The sequence below is a fragment of the Puma concolor genome, chromosome A1 (genome assembly GCF_028749965.1).
Source record: "Puma concolor isolate L17-30 chromosome A1, mPumCon1.1.hap2, whole genome shotgun sequence".
Lineage (NCBI taxonomy): Eukaryota > Metazoa > Chordata > Mammalia > Carnivora > Felidae > Puma > Puma concolor.
Window position 1 is genome coordinate 63,119,386 of NC_141667.1, and position 21,351 is coordinate 63,140,736.

The 21,351-nt window shown below is 45.4% G+C and overlaps 1 protein-coding gene across 2 annotated transcripts in view; it reads right to left on the reverse strand.

Moving 5' to 3' along the window:
- The window catches only part of SH3PXD2B (SH3 and PX domains 2B), a 103,137-nt gene that overhangs the window by 39,642 nt on the left and 42,144 nt on the right, over window positions 1-21,351 (reverse strand). For both annotated transcript variants that reach the window (XM_086716204.1, XM_086716278.1), the window contains exons 3-4: window positions 17,115-17,190; window positions 10,710-10,786 (exon numbers count right to left, since the gene is read on the reverse strand). In XM_086716204.1, the coding sequence (XP_086572330.1) occupies window positions 10,710-10,786; window positions 17,115-17,190 (153 nt within the window). The remainder of the gene's footprint in view (window positions 1-10,709; window positions 10,787-17,114; window positions 17,191-21,351) is intronic.

Genomic DNA, 21,351 nt, shown 5'->3' on the forward strand with positions numbered 1-21,351 from the left:
GGGGAGGGGCAGAGAGAGAGGGAGACACAGAATCCGAAGCAGGCTCCAGGCTCCGAGCTGTCAGCACAGAGCCCGATGCGGGGCTGGAACTCACGGACCACAAGATCATAACCCGAGCTGGAGTTGGACGCTTAAGTGACTGAGCCACCGGCGCCCCTGGTTTTTAAAAAGTTTTAATTGTGGTAAAAGACACATAAAATTTGCCATTTTCATCATTTTTTTTAAAAGTAGGCCCCATGCCTGACATGGGGCTCGAACTCATGACTCTGAGACCAAGAGGTGCATGCTCTATTGACTGAGCCAGCCAGGTGCTCCATCATCTTAACCATTTTTAAGGATACTGTTCAGTGGCATTAAGTACATCCACTATGTTGTGCAATCATCACCAACACCCATCCCCAGAACTCTATTTTGCAAATCTGAAGCCCTGTACCTATTAAACAATTCCCCCTCTCCCCAGCTCCTGGCAATCATTCTGCTTTCTGTCTGCATGAGTCTGACTACTCTAAGTACCTCATACAAATGGACTGATACATTTGTCCTTTTGTGACAAGCTGCTTTCACTTAGCTAATGGCCTCTAGGTCCATCCATGTGGCAGCATGTGCTGGAATTTCCTTCCTTTTCAAGGCTGAGTAACATTCCACCGGAAGGATATGCCACATTTTGTTTATTCGTTCAGCCAAAGATGGTCACTTGGGTTGCTGACCCTGCACAGCCTTTGAGTCAGGCTCCTGTCCCGGATCTAAAGTGGGAGAACACATGCGAAGCAGGTGGACATGTTTTTAGTAGGGTGATGTCCTCAGTTACTGTCCATGCTCTATCCTTCTGGGATGAAAGATGTTGACCATACGGGGCCTGATATTTGTGGTTCGTTGATTTTATTAGCCTTGAAGTAGCTTCTGCTCTGTAGCAAATCCCCAGGGACTGACCTTTTCCAGGCCGGAGGCAGACAGCCCAAGAGGGAGAGAGTGGGCCCTCCCCTCCCCTGCCTCTGGTCCCTGACCGCCTTCTCCTTCTGGTTTAGAGTATTCATTCTTCCTGGGACGAGCTGCCATCTTGGGGACCCCTGTGGCTCTCTCATTCCTCCGAAACCCTGCAGTTCTTACAGTTAGAACCACATAATGAAAGAGCTGATTATATGCTGGACCGTGGCTGCTTAGTGGGCAGAAATCTTGCGGCTCCCCCCAGACTGCAATAACACCATTCATTCCCTTATGTGGGCTCAGCACTCGATGGCTCCTGAAACGTGCTTGTCTGTGTCATTCCATGTAATCCTGGGAGGGCTGGCCCATTTCAGAGATGGGCAAATGGAAGCTCTGGGGAAGGAGGTAGGACCTGAGAGCCCAGGACTGGCTGACACCAGCTCCTCTACCCCAAATCTACAGAGGGCAGGGGTACATAGTTGCTCATCCTGCACCTTTCCTCATGCCTAGAAAGTGCTGGGGAGACCTTCATACCTGGTTGAAAGTATTCACTGGATCAATGACACGAGGAAATGGCCTGGATGTGGCCACGTGGCCCTGTCTGGGGACAGCAGGGTGGGCCCCGAGGTGGCCATGGCCTCTGCCTACAGGGGCTTCCCAGGGTGCTCCTTGCTGAAATGAGCAGAGGCTCCAGAAGGACCAGCGAGGGAAGGGACAACAAGGCCCACGGAAACTTCCTGCCAATGCCAAGTTCTCTTTTGGTTTTGAGTAATTCCTGGGAAGTAAAAGCCAAACCTCCAAACCATAAAATACAGCCAAGTTACTAATAAAAGGCAGCCAGAACGCTTTGATGTTTGCCCCTTCCATTCTGGAAGGACAGGCTAACAGTAAAAACATGACCTGGGGCAGAGCAATACTCCAGAATCATCTTGTGTTTGGTCAGTAAAGACAAAGAACCATAGTTCCAGGAAAACTCGGTTCTTCCCTGGATAGAGTCCGAGCCTTTTGGATAAATGCGGTTGGTCAATGCAGGGAGGAGAGGAGAGGTAAGAACAAGTGTTGTTCGCTGAGGGTGACGACGAAAGGTCAGACAGACCCAGCTCCTCATTCTGGCTCTAGCCATGTCCCATCACCTCTCTGAGCCTCAGTTTGCTCATCTGTAAAATGGAAATCACTAACATCCATGTCGGAAGGTCGTGCTACAAGACTTTAAGACTTCCATCATACACCAGCCCCTTGGTAACATTAAGTTAACCCTTTGTCTCTCAGTACTGTATCAAGTACAATAGGGTGGTGGTTCCCAGAGGTGGTTTTAGAGCCAGCAAGAGGACTCTTAAATAACAGCGGCTTGGCTAGTGAGGGAGTTTTCTCAGCTTCAAACGAGTGCCCCAGAGAATGAACACTTCTCTTTACATTTTATTTTTATCATGTTTAAAAATTGACTTATTCTGAGTGAGGGGAGAGAGAGAATCCCGAGCAGGCTCCACGCTGTCAGCAGGGAGCCTGATGTGGGCTCGAACTCAAGAACTGTGAGGTCAATGACCTGAGCCCAAATCAAGAGTCGGATGCTTAACCGACTGAGCCACTCAGGTGACCCTCTCTTTATATTTCAACAATTTTATTTTAGGGTGATAAGAACAGTCCCCACGAGATCTACCCTCATAGGAAATTTTAAGCGTACAATACAGTATTGTCGGCTGTAGATCTCTACAGCTTATTCATCTCGCTTGCCTGAAACTTTACGCCCGTAGGTTAGTAACTCTCCATTTTTCCGTCCCTCCAGCCCCTGGTTAGCACCATTTCGCTCTGTGATTCTATGAGTTTGACTATTTTAGATACCTCATGTAAGTGAAATGATGTAGTATCTTATCTTTTTGTGACTGGCTTATTTCACTTTAGCACAGGTTCATCCACACTGCCACACATTCAGAATATCCTTCTTTTTAAAGGTGGAATAGTAGTCTATTGTACGTATATATCACATTTAGGTTGTTTCCACGTCTTGGCTATCATGAAGGGTGCTGCAATGAACATGGGAGTGATTATATCTCTCCCAGATCCTGACTTCAATTTCTTTGGATGTATACCCAAAAGAAGTGCGATTGCTGGATCACATGGTAGTACTATTTTAAGTTTTTTGAGGAACCTCCATACTGTTTTTCATAGTGGATGCATTTTGCATTCCCACCAACAGTATGCAAGGGTTCCAACTGCTCCATATCCTTACCAACACTTGTTTTTTTGTTTTTTAATAATCCTGACAGATGCGAGGTGATATCACATTGTGGTTGTCACTTGCATTCCCCTGATGATTAGTGACATTCAGCAGTTTTTCATATATACAGTTAATCATTTGTAGATCTTCTTTGGAGAAATGTCTGTTCAAGTTCTTAGCCCATTTTAAAATCAGGTTATTAGCTTTTTTTGCTATTGAGATATATGGGTTCTTTATATATTCCGGAGATTGACCCCTTCACAGACACCTGATTTGCAAATATTTTCTCCCATTCTGTAGGTCGCTTTTTTTCCCACTCTGTTGATTATTTCCTTTGCTTTGCAGCTTTTTAGTTTAATACAGTCCCACTTGTTTATTTTTATTTTTGTTGCCTCTGCTTTTGGTATCAGATCCATGAAATCACTGCCAAGAGCCCTGAAATATATCCACACATATGGGCAACTGATTTTTGACAAAAGCGCCAAGAACATACAATGAGGGAAGTGACAGTCTCTTCAACGAGTGGTGCTGGGAGAACAATATCCACACGCAGAAGAATGACATCGGGCTCTCATCTCATACCACACACAAAAATCCACTGCACGGGGATTAAAGATTGAAACATAAGACCCCAAACTCTGGAATTCCCGGAAGAAAAGGCTTTTCTAACTTGGCTCCTAAGAGCAGGACCAGGCTGCATGGAGTTTTGGGCAGGCAGGCAGCAGCAGCTGGCTAGATTTAAAGACATATCCTTTGTTGCTGTCGTTTCATTGCTCTTATTTTTATTTTTACGGCAAATGATGCCAGTTTTATATTATGGTCGTGTTAGAAAACTTCCTCTAAAATGTGTATTTTTAAGAAGTTAAAAAAGTGAGTTCATTTGAATAATAACGATACAGGGGATAGCATATAGTAAAACTCTTGAAGAGAGGTCTCAAATGGCTGGTGTCTGGTGAGCACAGCTGTTAGGTGCCTACAGTTTACTTGTTTTTTAATGTTTATTTATTTTGAGAGAGAGGGAGAGAGCATGCACGCATGTGAGCAGACGAGAGGCAGAGACAGAAGAAGAGAGAAAGAATCCCAAGCTGGGTCAGGGCTGTCAGCACAGAGCCCAGTGCGGGGCTCAAACCCACCAACCGTGAGATCATGATCTGAGCCAAAATCAAGAGTTGGTTGAGTGTCTGACTCTTGATTTCGGCTCAGGTCATGATCCCAGGGTCGTGGGATTGAGCCCCGTGTCAGGCTCCATGATGAGCATGGAGCCTGCTTGGGATTGTGTCTGTCTGTCTGTTTCTCTCTCCCTCTGCCCCTCCCCCCTCTTGTGCTCTCTCTTTAAAAAACAAAACAAGGGGCGCCTGGGTGGCGCAGTCGGCTAAGCGTCCGGCTTCAGCCAGGTCACGATCTCGCGGTCCGTGAGTTCGAGCCCCGCGTCAGGCTCTGGGCTGATGGCTCAGAGCCTGGAGCCTGTTTCCGATTCTGTGTCTCCCTCTCTCTCAGCCCGTTTCCGATTCTGTGTCTCCCTCTCTCTCTGCCCCTCCCCCGTTCATGCTCTGTCTCTCTCTGTCCCAAAAATAAATAAACGTTGAAAAAAAAATTTTTTTAAAAACAAAACAAAACAAAACACTACATTATGGGTGTGCATACTCACGTGTGTGTAAGCTACACTCCAATGATGGTTAAAATCTGAAGCATCTTCACGAGAAATGATCATTTTTAGCAAGTAAAAAACTCTAATCACAAGCCCTCCCTCCTGAAAAGGCTACTTCATGGCTTCTGTTGTCTTCACCTCTGATCAACACCATAGCCTTTATCCACCAGCATAACAGTTGTTAGAAATGAAATTCTTTACTGGTGGAATGAAGAATGTTCTAGAAATATTCTCAGATACTCTAACCCTTGCATAAAAAGAACCTGACACGTCCATCCTCCAAAATGGTGCACCGGGTCTAGGATTCTGAATCCACTGTGTTCTGTTTCTTCTAGGGGATTTTACTGTCACACCAGCTAATCACCAGTGGGATTAGCTGATCCTGGCACAGGGATAATCATTCCATTTGTCTTGAGGAAACGTTCATGTGAAGTGGTGTCAGACAGTTGGCATTCCAGTAAGCTTGCAGAACAACTTGAGAGGCTGTTTAGGGAGGTGCTTGATAATAAATGTTTGTATACGTGGCAGAATTTGGCATGTTTCCACTGTGTTCTTCAATGAACAGAGGTTCTTAAATTTAATGTAGTCAAATAAATCAATCTCTTTATGGTTGGTACTTTGTGCCTTTAGAAAGCCTTCTAAACTTAGAGACTATGACGTTTCCCCCCCTATTTTTACCTTCTAAAGCCATTTATAGTATTGCCTCTTACATTTCGGTCTTTAATTTCCTTGGAAATGATTACATGTGTGGTGTGAGGCAGGGATTAGTTATCTTTTGTTTGTTTTCCTCATAAGGATTCCCATTAAAAATTTTTTTTAATGTTTATTTATTTTTGAGACAGGGAGAGACAGAGCATGTACAGGGGAGGGTCAGAGAGAGGGAGACACAGAATATGAAGCAGGCTCCAGGCTTTGAGCTGTCAGCACAGAGCCCGACGAGGGGCTAGAACTCACAGACCGCAAGATCATGACCTGAGCCGAAGTCAGCTGCCTAACCGACTGAGCCACCCAGGCGCCCCATAAGGATTCCCATTTACTGAAGAATCCAACCTTTCCTCAATGACCTGTAAGGCTGCCTTTGCCAGTATTAAAATGTCCAAATACACACAGGTCTGTTTCTGGATTCTCTATTTTGTTCCAAAGGTTTGTTTCCTTATGCCAACACCATACTATGTTAAGTACTGTAACTTTATAATAGGTCTAGCAGAGCAGAAGGTTTCTTCCTAGCTGGTAACTAGGTCTAGGGATACCTACAGCCTTTGTCTATCTTTCCCTATTGGAGACTACCAATTTCTACTAAAATAAGGCTAAGAGTGATAGATTAAATTGGCTTAAGTCAGCTCACAACAATGTCAATAACAGATACCCAAATGCTAAATAAGTCTATGTAGTCTGTAAAAGATTTTGCAGACTGTGTGAATAGATAGTTTCATCTCCCTCCAGGAGGGCAGTTCCCTTGACGCTAAGCCAGGGAATTTGGCCAACCAAAACCCCAAAATATCTGCTCTGCTTCTTATGATGCATTAATAGCAGGGGGTGGTAACTTCCATGTGGCTCATACAACATAAGCGGCTTCTTCCCTATGGCTAATCCAAGTGAATTCATGATCTCCGTACCATTCCAAGCATCAGCCAGACGCAGGCAGCTGCTGCTATCTGTTCGTTTCAGGGTTTTATTAAATCCCCTTTTCAAAATCAAATGTCTAGAGGTTCGTGACCCCCTGGGTATGAGGAAAGTGTGACTCTGGAGAGGAGTTGGGTGGGCAGAGGAAGAAGCAGGATAGCACAATTTGGTCTGAGAAATCCCCAGCTGGCCCAGGTGACCCCAGAGGTCCAAAGTTCTTGCCAGCAAGGCTGGCACAAAGGACTTTTAGGCTGTAGAGGTTTGAAAAGACACAAAGCACAGATGATCCGAACTTTCCTCTGAGAGCTGGGAGGCAGTAGTAGCATCTTTGTGCCTGGGTGACCTTCTCTGTGCTTCACTCCCCAATCCTTTTTTAAGGGTATCTTTAGGAGAGAAAGAGTCTGAGTTTATCTACGTCTATGAAATATATGCTTGAATATTTTGATCTCTTGAAGTTTTACTTTCTTAAGAGAGGCCATATGTGGTATGTGAGTGCCAAGGCCTAAAAGGCCAGGGTTCAACCATCAAACTCTGTAATACTCTCATTGTAAGTAACTTTGCCGGGCCTCTGTTTCCTCATCTACACAATGGGAATAGTAAAACCTACTTCTCAAGGTTATTGGAGGGATGAAACGAGGTTATGTCCAGTAAAGAGAGGACAGGAGTGATCAGGAATGATTTTCTACCCTTCCATGACATCTCCTGCCAAGACAAGGGTCATCTATGCCCACACTGCCTCCTTTAAATTTTTTTATAGATGTATTGAAGTATAATTTATGTACATAAGAACCACCCATTATAAGTGCACAATTCAATGATATTTAGTAAATTACAGAGTATGCAACCATGACCACAATCCAGTTTTAGAACTTTTCCATCACCTCAAAAATTTCCCCCACCTAATTTGCAGTCCATGTCTGCCTATGCTGTCTTCAGGCCTAGGAAACCACTGATCTGCTTTCTGTCTCCGTAAAGTCGCCTCTTCTGCACATTTCATGTAGATGGAATCATGCAGTATGTAGTCTTTTGCATCTGGCTTTTTTCAGCATCATGTTTTTGAGATTCATCCAAGTTGCAGCATTTATTGGTCTTTCACTGCATTTTACTGTCGAATAATGGTCGATTGTATGATTATTCCACATTTTCTTTATCCATGCGCCTGACGATGGACATTTGGATTGCTTCCAATTTTGGGCTATTATGGATTAGTACTGCTAGAACATGTACATCCGAGTCTTTGTGTGGACATAGTTTTTCAATTCTCTTGAGTAGATATCAAAGAGTAGTTATACGGTAAATTTCACTTTTTGAAGAAACTGCCAAACTGTTTTCCAAAGTGGCTTTCCATCATGTATCCCCTCCAGAATGAGGGCTCTAATTTCTCCATATCTTTACCAGTTCTTGGTTTTGTCTGTCTTGTTGATTATAGCTATTCCAAGGGCTGCATAGGGTATCTCATTATGGTTTTATTTTGCATTGCATAATGAATAAAGAAGCTGAACACCTTGTTATGTGTTTTATGTGTTTCCTAGGTGAAATTTCTGTTCAAATCTTTTGCCTATTTTTAAACCAGGCCATCTTTATTGTTGAGTTGCAAGAGTTCTTCATATAGACTCAATACAAGTCCCTTGTCAGAGATATGATTTACAAATATTTTCTCCTAATCTGTGGTGTGTGTTTTCATTTTCTTCATGGGATCTTTTTGAAGTACAGAGTTCGGAAGTTTAATGAGTCCCATTTATCAATTTTTCTCTTTTGGTGTCACAGCTAGGAACTCTCTGCCTAAACTACGGTCATGAGGATTTTCTCCTATGTTTTCTTCTAGAAGTTTTATAGTTTTAGCTCTTACGTTTAGGTCTGTGATCCATTTTGAGTTGTTTTTTGTGCATGGTGTGAGGTAGGGATCCAACATAATTTTTTTTCTTTTATTTGGTGTATGGATGTCCTATTATCCCACACTGTTAAAAAGATTATCCTTTTCCTACTGAATTTCTTGGCACCATTGCTGAAAATCATTTGACTATAAATTTCACAAAAGTTTATTTCTAGCCTCTTACTTCTGTTCCGCTGATCCACATGCCTATCCTTATGCCAGTACCACACTGTCTTCATTGCTATAGCTTTGTAGGAAGTTTTGAAAATGGATAGTAGAAGCCTCTAATTTTGTTCTTTTTCATAATTGTTTTGGCTATTTTGGGTTCCTTGCATTTCTCCACACAATTTAGGATCAGCTTGTAAATTTCTCTAAAAAAGCTTACTAGGATTTTGCCAGAGATTATATTCAATCTATAGGTCAACTGGGGGAGAACTGCCATTTTATTTTTTTATTTTATTTTATTTTATTTTATTTTATTTTATTTTATTTTATTTGTAGTATCTTTTGTTTTGTTGGTCACTGGGAAGTTTGAGAGAGACAGTGTGAGAGGGGAAGGGGCAGAGAGAGAGAGAGGAAGAGAGAGAGAATCCCAAGCAGGCCCTGCACAGAGCCTGATGCAGGGCTCAAATTCACTAACTGTGAGATCATGACCTGAGCTAAAACCAAGAGTTGGACTCCCACCAACTGAGCCACCCAGGCGCCCTGGGATTTGTTTTTCTTTGTATTTCTAGTCCTGTCTTTCATCCATTTTTCCTATATGGTTGTTTGTCTTTTTCATATCAATTTCTCTACACACACACATACACGTGTATATATTATACACACACACAAATATACAATATATTGTCCTCATTAAGACATTCATCCTAACACTCAAATTCTAATTTGCCCTCCTAGATTTTTAAAAAGTTTTTATTTAAATTCCAGTTAGTTATACAGTGACCCAACACTTCCATACAACACCCGGTGCTCATCGTAAGTACCCTCCTTGATCCTCATCACCAATTTCACCCATCCCCTCCCCCTCCCACCCCTCTGGTAACCACGAGTTTGTTCTCTATAATTCAGAGTCTGTTTCTTGATTTCTCCCTCTCTCTCTCTCTCTCTCTCTCTCTCTCTTTTACCCCTTTGTTCATTTGTTTTGTTTCTTAAATTCCACATGAGTGAAATCATATGGTATTTGTCTTTCTCTGACTGACTTATTTCACTTAGCAATATGCTCTCTAGCTCCTTCCATGTCGTTGCAAAGGCAAGATTTCATTCTTTTTTATGGCTGAGTAACAACTGCCATTTTAACACTATTGAATCTTCCAATCCATGAGTATGGAATGTCTCTCCATTAATTTTGAGCTGGTTTAATTTCTGTCAAGTGTTTTGTAGTTTCAATGTATAAACCTTGTAATTCTTTTATTAAATTTATTCCTAAGTATTTTATTTATTTTGATATTATTGAGAATGGAATTATTTCCTTAATTTCATTTTTGGATTGTTCATGCTTAGTGCTTAGAAATACAATTGATTTTTGATATTGATCTTGTATCCTGTGATCTTACTAAACTTTTGTATTAGTTCTAGTAGGTTTTTTTTGTGTGGATCCCTTAAGATTTTCTACAATAGAATCATGTCATTTGTGAAGGAAGGCAAGTTTTACTTCCTTCTTTCCAACCCATATGCCTTTTATTATTTCTTTTTTTGTCTGCTTACATTGGCTAGATCCTCCAGCAAAATGTAGAACAGAAGTGGCAAGAAAAATGTACTTGCTTTGTTCCTGATCCTAGGGAGAGAGAGCATTTACTGCTCCATTGTGATAGTATTTCTTGCTCTTCCCACCCTCTCCAATCAGAGCTTCTAGTGATTTGAAGCTAGAAAAATAAATACTAAAGATAAGGGAAACTAAACAGAGGAAAAGCATGCTTTTTTCCCCCAACCACAGCCTCCAGTCAAACGAGATACAACCAAAAGGCAGGCACCTTGTGGTTTAGAACATTCAAGGGATTGGAAGCCAGCTGCATTGTCCAACAACAGGGGTTGGCTGAATAACTTCTGGGACATTCACACACAGTAGAATACCATGCAACCAGTTACGGGAGGTTCAAGAGAATGTTTTTATAGCATGGGGAAATTCTTATATTACAATAGTAAAGGAAAAAAAAAGAGCAACAAAAATAACACATGTGGGATAGTGTCAAAACCATAAAGAAATGCATGTAGAGAGAAAAGATAGAAAGGAAACATAAGAACCTTAATAACTGTTGCCTCTGAGTTGAGGGATCATGGGTGGTTGTTTTTCTGTTTTTACATTTCTTTGAACTGCAGATGACTATTTTGTAGCCAGAAAGGGAAAAGAAGGAAAAAAAAAAAAACCACACAACCCAATGAAAGACATGAGACACAGGGCAAGTGTTGGCATTTCTTAGACCGACCTTACAGTATTCATCAATTGGGATCAGGCGTTTGACAGCAACATCCCGGATGTGGCTTCTTCGGAAGAGAATTTTGCCTGCAGAAAATGAAAGCACACGTGACACTGTATGCGAGCAATGACAAGCTGTCAGCAATCCTGGAGGGTGTGGATGTGGCTGCCTCTGTTAGGTGTGAGTGGTACCCAAATTCCTGGCTTCCATTAATATCCCCTGTTGGATGTCCACAGGGCCTGGATGACCCCATGCATGGTCCTCCAAAGCCTTGTTCACAGATCAAGTGCAAGGGCTTGAGTGACTGGGATCGACTACGCAAGTTTTGGTGAGATAAGGGAGGCTGGACCAATCGTGTGGAAGGAAGGGGCTCCTGCCAGATGAAGAAGGTAGGTCAGATCTGATGATCCAACTCCAGGGTTCTCAGATGGGGCAAGCAGTAGAGAGGACACTCTGATATGTCCAACCTAACAGCTCAGTTTCCTTTCTTCCTCTTTCCTCGTACACCTAGTCTAGTCTTACATTCCCCAAATACTCCACAGTCTTCATTATTTTCTGTCTTTTTCTCTGTCTGGAAAACCTTCCCCATCCAACATCACCCACTCTCCCAGTGGGAAACTTTTTACCCACTTTAAATGGACTAAGAGTTCATGTCCCTTTCTGACTGCACACATCACATTGTTGATTTACATCTTCTTCTTTCCTACTAGTCATGGAGCTCTGCAGAAGAAGGGATGGACTGGGCCTTAGTCAATTGTGTGCCCTCACCACATGGCACTCATGTTTGATGAATGTATAAAGGGGGATTTCACTTGCCAAGATGACATCCTTCAATTGACAAATCCTTCAAGATGACAAATTCCTTACAATCAGTTCTAACAGAAGAGTTCCAAGCCTTCCTATTTCACTGAAAACGAACTGAGAATCAATTGATGACTTGCTCGGTGATATCCAGAGCTTCTAGTGTGACATGTGGGCAGGTCACAGGCAAAGACAAGTATATAAACGATGCCACTGAGGATGTCTGGAAATATCCAAGATGCTAAAATGTTATGAGTGAGGTTTGTTTAAAGCAAATTGGTGAGGGGCTCCTGGGTGGCTCAGTCGGTTAAGGGTCTGAATCTTGATTTTGGCTTAGGTCATGATCTCATGGTTTGTGGGAGGGAGCCCAATTCAGGCTCTGCCCTGACAGCACAGAGCCTGCTTGGGATTCTCTCGCTCTGCCCCTCCCCGCTCATGTGTACATGCGCATGCTCTCTCTCTCCCAAAGACATAAATGTTAAAAAAAATTAAGCAAATTGGTGAGTTCCCGTGAGTCTCACAGGGGAGAGTCATGGGCAGATGGTGGTCAAGTACACGCACTGACCATTAAGACAGCTCGGCCTTACCCTTTTGGACCTGTCACACAGGGAGGGGGTGAGCAAAATCAGAAATAAGACACCAAGGGGGGGCCAAAAAGGTGGGGGATGGAGACAAGCTCCTCTGCCAATCTTATCAGAGTGTCAAGAGGTCTCCAGGGGGAAGTCAAAGAGGAAGACACAGGGGGACCATAGCGTTTCAGACAGCAGAGTATGGACAGCTATGGAGAGCTTCACTTACTTCTGGCCTGAGGAGGCAGGTCAAGGAGAGGAATTTGGGCCACAAGCCTGGCAGGGTGAGGAGAGATCAATCAGCATGCCAACATTGCTCTGGTGAGACCGCATAGAATGAGCTTGGGTGAGCAGGAACCGAATAGGAGGAAAGGTCCAAAGGAATTTTCGTAATAGGACAGAACTGGAAATGATGATGGGAGACAGTGTACTGCCTTTGAGATGTTCCATGCAAGCTGGTAAGGGAGATTTGCACCCAAAGAGACCATGTGGCTAATCTAACATTTAAAATTATCTGACCACTTGCTCTTGGGCAAAAGGGCACAATTAGTATATTAGGTAGATACGGTCAGCCTCATAGTGAGGTGTTTTTTTTGGTTGTTGTTGTTTTTTTGCTTAATTTCTACCAATTAGAAAGAAAACAACAACCCACAGTGAGATCAAATACATCTTCCTCATATTCCTTAATAACGAGGAATCTCCTTTGTTTATTATGGTGATTGTTTTAATTCTGCTCATGAGTCAAACTTCGGACATACCATGTCTATTAGGAAAGAAAAAATCGAGAAGAAAATGCATCACAGGATTCAAAGTGCTTGTCTCCAAGGGGTAGAAGACAAGAGCCTTTTTGTTTTCTTCCTTGACTTTCCCCAAATTTCCTACCATAAACATGCATTCCTTCCGGAATCAGAAAATTTTGTCCTTTACAATAAAAAAGTAAATTACGCAGCCAAGCGGGGAGGGTTTACAACCTGGCATCCCTGCTCTTATTCAGTTGATAGATAACAGTCTCCACGTGAGCCCTCTGCGGGCCAGCGCAGGGGGCTGCCCTCTTGGCACTGAGTCAGTGTTTCCCAACAGGGAGGGACCCTGCTGACATTTCGGGTGGGGCAGTCTTTCCTTGTGTGGGAGGGTTCCCCACCCTGCAGGATGTTTAGCATCTGTGGCCCAAATCCAGAGAAAGCGCACAGCCTTCCCAACCCCTTTCCACCCCCAGTCACTGTGATAATCACATTACCACCCTCATGGGTGGGACCATTTGCAGTTTAGAACCCCTAGGAGAATCCTGAGCCTTGAGGAAAAACAAGGAATGCATGCCTGTGAAGAGAAATCTCCTACAGCAAAAACATTTGGTCCCATTTTGATATAACGTCCCTTTCTGTAAATCAGAGGAAGGGTGGAGAGTGGGGTTGTTCAGGCCTCTTACTGGGGAGATCGTGACCCGACTCAAACAATTCACAACAGGCATGCTGCTAGCACCGGCCCATGGGAACAGCACAGGCTGGCCCTGGAGGCACCACCACCAAAGAGAATTCACCCGAGGCCCAGCCTGCAGGGGCGGAGAGAGAAGGATGGAGAACTCAGGCATCTTCAATGTCTCCTGGATGGGTGACACAACAACAAAAGCACCATTCCTCTCCCTGCGTGGCCTCTGTGGGATAGGAGTCTCTGGGTAGATGTCTGGGGACAGGAAGCCCCGTGGCAGCAGTGGCACCTGCCAGGGAGGCCACAGACTCTGCAGTCAGAGAGGCCCTGGGCCAATTCCAAGGTGGTCTCTTACTGACTATGCTGCCTTGGGAAATTCATTTCTCTCTCAGATCCTCAGTCTCCTTATCTGTAAAATGGGAGAGCAGCCCCTATTTCTTAGTAGTACCCTCCATGACACACGCAGCACACGGCCTGGCCCTTCCTAGGTGCTCACAAAAAGAGTAAATCACTTAAAAAAACATGGGTTAGACGATACGGCCTTATATTCTGCAATTAAGAGCACACGTTCTTTCCTCAACCTGCAGCTTAGTTTGTGAAGACCTGTCTCCAATGGGCTAACTCATCGTCTATCCGCAGCAGAACTGGAACCTGGCTCAGGCCCTGGGCTGCGGGGCAGAAGCACGTGGCCAGTACCTCCTTGACCGGTGGCTCTGAGTGAAATGCCAGTTGGGCAACGGCCCCTCGTCTGCACCTGATGCCTTTCGGTGTGAGCTGTAGGGAAGGAGGGTGAGCCCGAGCCTTCCCCGGCAGGCCAGCTTTCCTGGAGTGGAAAGGGTGCTCAGCGGAGAGCACAGCCTTTGGTGGGAATGGGCAGGCTTTTGTTTTCCACAGTGGTGGAAGGCCAAACTGTAAGTCTTATTTTTCAAGCTGCATCCTCTGCCAAGTTGGCTTCCCCAGCTCTTGCTGCGATGGAAAATTGTACAGGGCTCCTTTCCCCTCCCCCTGCCTTTGTGCTAACATGAGACTTGCTTTTGTTCTGCTGACGCGGCAGTCCTGGCAGAAAACTGACCCCGAGGAGAGGGGATGTGTCTCCCGCGTATCCCTGCTGTTGGCCTCGGCTTCAAGGAAAAGCCAAGGGGTGGGCTGGGAAGGAATGCTCTAGGGGTCCTGGGGCCCGACCAGACCACTCCAAGCTGCAAGTCGGTACCCTGAGCAGGGCAAATGGGGCTGAGTCTCTGAGAAGAGCACTTTCATAAATTCGTGGGTGGAAGATTACGTAACCACAAAAGCTTTCAGGGGCTTGGGAGAGGGTCGGTTCAAGTTCTTCCCTGTCCTGGGAAGTTTTTTCAGAGCTGGTTTTGCCTTTCATCCAGTGAAGAGTTACAACTTACTGCTTTCCTTCCTTTCCTTGAAGAAAGGCCTACATTTAGAGTCAAGTTCAACTTGAATATTCAGACTGATCGTTTATGTATGACTCTCAAATATGAATACCAAGACATTCCAAAGGAATATCCCAGGATCCTGGTTCTGACTTTGACAGAGAATCCACTATATCCAAGGGCAAGAAGCTTGTAAAAGGGGAGTCATGGTCCCATTTTATAGATGTAGAAACTGAGGCTCAGGGGCAGGGGGATGTCATCTGCTGGAAGTCACACAACTGGGTCTGTTGGACTTTAAAGCACACGCTGTGGGGCACTGCTATTTGGCAGCTGCAGTCGGTACACTGGGTTTTCTCCAATAGGAAACAAAAATTCCAGGGTGATTGCACACTTTCTCCGTGGAAGAACTAAAAACATTAGCTTTTTTAGGCAAATGATTCTCCCAGTGGACGGGGGCCTGGCAAATACATCTACCCTGTCTCTAAACCCACTCGATGATGCTAACATCTGGAAGAACCCACTCGATGTGTTGCCGACTGCAGAACTCTGGGGTGGGGGAGGGGAGAGTGGGCTCCTGTGTGACCCAGGGAGTCCCCCTCCTCTCTGGGTCTGCTTCCTGTCTGCAAAATGAAAAAGATGGAAAGGGCCCTCCCAGCGCTAAACATTTGTGACTTGGGGCGATTGTCAATTTGCTGATTGTACATAAAAATAGTAAGTGCTTGGTTGCTGCTAGTTCTGTGCCAGTCCCTTAGCTAATCCTCATAACAACTTTATCATTTAAGCATCATTATCATCTCCAATTTGCAAATGGAAATAATGTGCGTGCTTAAATAATTTACCGAAGGTAACCGAGTGGATCCGCAGGGCACTGGGATTTGAACTTGGGCCCTCTGACTTCAGGCATGAATTTTGGGGCCAGCCATACCAGTGTTTAACCCCAGCTCTGCTACTTGTGCAAATGATTATAATTCCTCTGAGCCTCAATTTCCTCATCTGTGAAATGGGCACAGGGTTGTTCTGAAGACTAAATGTGGTAATGAATGTAAAGCACTTAGCCCAGTGACTGGCCTGCAGTAGACATCCAATGTTACTACTTGAAGCAATAACTCTGGTTCGGGCAGCCACATTTTTTGAGCTGAAGCCTTCATGCTGTTCCTTCGGTAAGGTAATTTTTGCAGGGGAAAGGAACACTTAATGTCTTGAGAGCAGGGACCAGCCATGATTGTATTAACTCCTCCACAGTGCCCAGAGTGGTGCTGGGCACTCAGAAGGTGCTTGGTAGCTATGGTAGATAGGCAGGCAGAATTTCTCAAACGGACCCCAAAGACGTCCCATCCTAGTCCCCAGAGCCTGTGAATATGATGAGATCTCATTCCTGGGCTCATGTTACAACATATACCATAATTCACTTTAAGTGAGGGAAATTATGCTGGATTAGCTAGGGAGGTATAGTGTAACTGTATGAGCTCTTAAAAAAAAAAATCTTTTTTAATGTTTATTCATTTTTGAGACACAGAGAGAGACAGAGCGTGAGTGGGGGAAGGGCAGAGAGCGAGGCAGACACCGAATCTGAAGCGGGCTCCAGGCTCTGAGCTGTCAGCACAGAGCCTGATGTGGGGCTCGAACTCACGGATGGCAAGATCATGACCTGAGCTGAAGCTGGATGCCCAACTGACTGAGCCACCCAGGCACACCGGAAATAGTACTTTAGCTCTATAGGTACAAGGAAGTAAATTCTGCCAACAACCTGAATGAGGCTGGAAGTGGATTCTTCCCCAATCCTCCAGCTAAGAGCCAGCTTGGCCAAGATGATGACTTCAGCCTTATGAGACCCTAAACAGAGAACCCAGCAGAACTGCCTGGCCTTCTGACCAACTGAGCTGTGAGATAATAAATGAGTGTGGTTTTAAGCTGTTAAATTGGCATTAATTCGTTATACAGAGATAGCAAATTAATACTGCAACCATAATAAAGATGCCACTCACTACAAAAACTTTATGAGCTCTAATTATTCCCATTTTAGAGACAGAAAAAACTGAGCATCCTGGAGGTGAAATATCTTGCCTAAGTAGATGGTGTGGCATCTAACCCCGAAGCCCATATTCTTAGGCACTAATTTCCACAAATGACTGGGACTCTGGTCATTAGTATTATGCCCCAAGGAAACTGAGCTGAGAGATCTGGGGGCGGTCCTGGAACCCCCAGAAACCCCTTCTGACAGCATGTGTCTCACCTACCTGGCAGAAAGGGAATGATCCGCTGTTTGGGATCCTTCTGTCCTCCTTCCATGGGAAATTTGTCCAACATCTGCATCTAAACAGGGAGAAAATAGCAAAAATGGAAGCCTTTAATATGATACATGCATCTCTGACATTTTAAGGGAGTTATGTGAAATATGTGATTTGATACATAAAGGCTCACTTTGTTCAGCTTTTCAGAAACCCAGACATGTGCACATGGGAAAGACAATGTCAACTGGACTTAGGTTCTCCATGAAAACAGTTCTTTATGTCCACAGCCGCCATATTAGTGAAGGCTCAGAGCTGGGAGAGACCATTCTCAGTTTTCTTGGGGTTCTCTAGCCACAGGACCTGAAATGTGAACAACACCCCCAGAGCCACCAGAATCCCACTGACAGCAGGCCAATCTGCTTCCTAAGAACTGCAGGTTTTGTTAAGTAACAAACCAGTACGACTCAGTCTGGTTAGGTCTATGCCTGTGAATCATTACACTCCCATGCCCCACTAAGACTCCCCAGCTTGGCTCAACAGATACATCTGTGCCTGAATCTGTGCTAGGCGCATGGGGTACAGAGATGGAAAGATGCACAGTCTAGAGAGAGACTGCAAAGGAAACGGATCGTTACAGGGTGGTGTAGGCGGTACCTGCACGGAGAGGCGTAGGCTGCTGTGGGGGTGAGAAAGAACAAGGGCAGAGTACCCGAACTGAAAACCTTTACCAGTGGGACGACGCTTCGGATTTGATACACAAAATCACAAGGACCTGTAGCTGTGGTCTTGGGGAAGCGACATACCTTGGGCTTCAACTTTTAATTGGCCATAATGATACCAACTTGCAGCCTTACTTTATGGATTAAGGCCGGGCCGTGGTAGTGACTAAGGCTGTCGTCAGATTTCTGGTTCTTCTCACGGTAGATGCGCACGTGATAGATTTGTACTTCCCACCCCGCACTTGAGCTGGGACATGGCCAGTTAAACGTGAGGGAGAAAAGACACGCGTCACTTTGGGGTGGACGAGTTACGAGCGGTGCGTGATAACTTCCTTCTGCCCACGTGACCGGCCACACTCCAGACCCTGGCTTCTCTGCCACTGAGGGTCCGGAGCCCCCAACAACCTCTGATGGACAAGCAGCCCAAGGGAGAGCTGACCCTTGTTGTATAGAGAGGCTTTGTCATGGTGGTATGACCATCCTACTGGTATCTGGGCCCAGGATTCAAGCAGAGGGAAAAGGGAGTCTGGGGTGTCCCAGAGCGATGGCTGGAATGTGAGAAGCCTGCTCATCATTTCCCCTCCAGGAGAGAGTCACCCTGGCTTTCAAGATGTCCCTCCAATAGAAGGAGAGAAGCTCTGACTAGCCCTGGAGAAACAAGCAGGGCTCTTGCGCAGGGGGAGGGAGAAGAGGCCGGAAGAGCAAGAGAAGCAGGTTGTCCGTGCCAGGCATAGACTCGATTCTTTAGACACAGGCTCTCACTAAATCTTCAGAATGCTCCTTCAAGGTGGACAAGATTAGCCAGGAAACTGAAGCCCAGAGAGTGGAGAAACCTGCCAGAGGCCTGCAGCCAGCAAGTGGATGGGCCAGAGATGGAAGTCCATGGCTTCTCCGCCGTCGCACACCCCGCCTCTACGAAGCAGCGAAGATAACAACTAACACGGACTGCTCCTCAGGCTCGAGAAATGGGCTGGGGTTTCACACCTCCTCCGCGCTGTCTTATGGGATGCCCTAGGGAGGTGGGTCCCCCTCAGCTTGGCCAGCACCCTGAAGGGCTGCCCGGAGGCCATGGTTTTATATGTGGTTCCCACCCCCCCCCCCCCCCCCCCGGCCCTACTCTGTGCTGTGTGGTGATGGGGAAATGCTTGGTTCACGTCGTTCAGCAACTGGCGAGGCCACGGCGGGCCTTCTGGAAAAGGCAGGCTTCTTGCTTCAAACCCAGGAGTTTTTTCGAAGCCAGCACAAAGTAGGCTCTCAGTAAAAACCGACGAAAGCAACCAATGTTCACTGAGTGAACACTGTGGAGGACAGCTTTACGTGTTTGCCAAGTACCCTACTTAATACTATTCATGTCACCAATATTAAGTAACAATCAGTAACCGCTACTAACATTTGCTTGGCAGTTTACAGTTAACAAGACTTCTCCTATGCGTGATTTTATCTGCCCTTTACGATAACTCTGTGATATAAACGTATGCTCCCCACGTCACAGAGGGGGGGAAACTGGGGAGCAGAGAGCGACGGCTGCCTTAGGTCACCCAGCTAAGTGGCGGTCCGGCCAGTTCAAGTATCTTAATGTAAATCCCATTCCCTTTCCCTAACTGAGGTCACCCTCAGAGGTGGCTTTGGAATGTCATGCCAACGTGAAAACTCAGCCCGAGATGTAGTAGGTGTAACATTCTGGGCACAGGTGAACGCGTTTTCTTTTGAAAAGCGGGGTGACCCATCAGTCCCAGCTGCAGTCCTTTAGCGATTATAGGTGTTGCTAAGACACTGCTGAAACACCATTACAGGGAACTTAGGGGGGGAAAAAAGGGTCTGCACCAGTAATCCATCCACCCTCTCATGCCCGTTCTCCATTCTTCAGGCTTCCTTCCGGGCCCCTGTCTGAATGTGCATGCCAGCTGAAGAGGCCTCCCCCCAGTGTTTCTTATGGTCAACAGTCTGCTTAGGAAGCTATTCTCTCATTCTCTGTCCTGACTTGCTTTTTTTTTTTTTTTTTTTTTTTTTTAACCCAGACAAGCATGGCCCAAAGAGCCGAAGTGTCTCCCCAAGTGTTCTTTATTAATTTGAGGCAGCAGACCTGGGTTTAATGCTGCAAAGAGTAACCACAGATTATTATTACCCCTGGGGACCAGACAGCCCTGGGGTTAAATCCTGATGTTTCCTCATGCCAGCTGTGTGTCAGCGGCCAGACTCCTCACCCAGGGAGCCTGATTCATCATCTGGGGCACAAGGACCACAGCCTGCCTGTCAGGGTCCTTGTGTACATGAATGCTGAATGTGAGCCCTTTAAGGACATACAGGTGCTCGCAAACAGATCCTCCCTCCTTGCACTCTGTTCATAAGGAATACATTATTCTGAAAGTTCTTGGGGAATAATTAGTAGTTTGTGAGGCTGTGATTTTCTTTTTCTTTAATTTTTTTAAAGTTTTATTTACTTATTTAGAGAGAGACAGCATGAACAGGGAAGAGGCAGGGAGAGGGAGAGAGAGAACCCCACGCAGTCTCCGTGCCACCAGCGTGGAGTCCAATGTGGGGCTCAAACTCACGAGTCGTGAGATCACGACCTGAGTCGAAATCAAGAGTTCGACGCCCAACTGACTGAGCCACCCCCGGAACCCCGAGGCTGTGTGTTTTTAAAAACTGTGTTATATACACTTAACATAAACCATTTCGACCATTTTAAACATACAATTATGCGGCATTAAGCACATTCATACTGCTGTGCAACCATTACCATGATCCATTTCCAGAATTTCTCCATCCTCTCAAACTAAAACTCTATCCCCCATTTAACACCAGCTCCCTATTCTCCTCCCTTAGCCCCTGGAAACCACCATTCCACTTTCTATCCGTATGAATCTACCTATTCTAGGTACTGCATATAATGAAACCACACAGTATTTTGTGTCTGGCTTATTTTACTCAACATAATGTCCTCAAGGTTCATCCATGTTGTAGCAGGTGTCAGAATTTCTTCCTTTTTTTTTTTTTTTATGTTTATTTATATCTGAGAGAAACAGAGAGAGAGAGAGAGAGAGAGAGAGAGACAGAGAGACAGAGAGAGAGAAAGTGGCAGAGGGATAGACAGAGAGGGAGACAGAATCTGAAGCGGGCTCCAGGCTCCAAGCTGTCAGCCCAGAGCCCGATGCAGGGCTCGAACTCATGAGCCGTGAGATCAGGACCTGAACCAGTCGGATGCTTAACTGACCGAGCCACCCAGGTGTCTCTTCCTTTTCTTTTTTTTAATGTTTATTTTTGAGAGACAGAGCACATGTGTGTGCGAGTGCACGAGCAGGGGAGGGGCAGAGAGAGAGGGGGACAGAGGATCTGAAGCAGGCTCTGGGCTGACAGCAGAGAGCCCAACGTGAGGCTTAAACTCACGAACTGTGAGATCATGACCTGAGCCATAGTTGGACGCTTAACCGACTGAGCCATCCAGGCGCCCCAGAATTTCCCTCCTTTTTAAAGCTGAAGAACATTCCATTGCAAGGCTGTGTTTTAAACTTAGCAAAACTCCT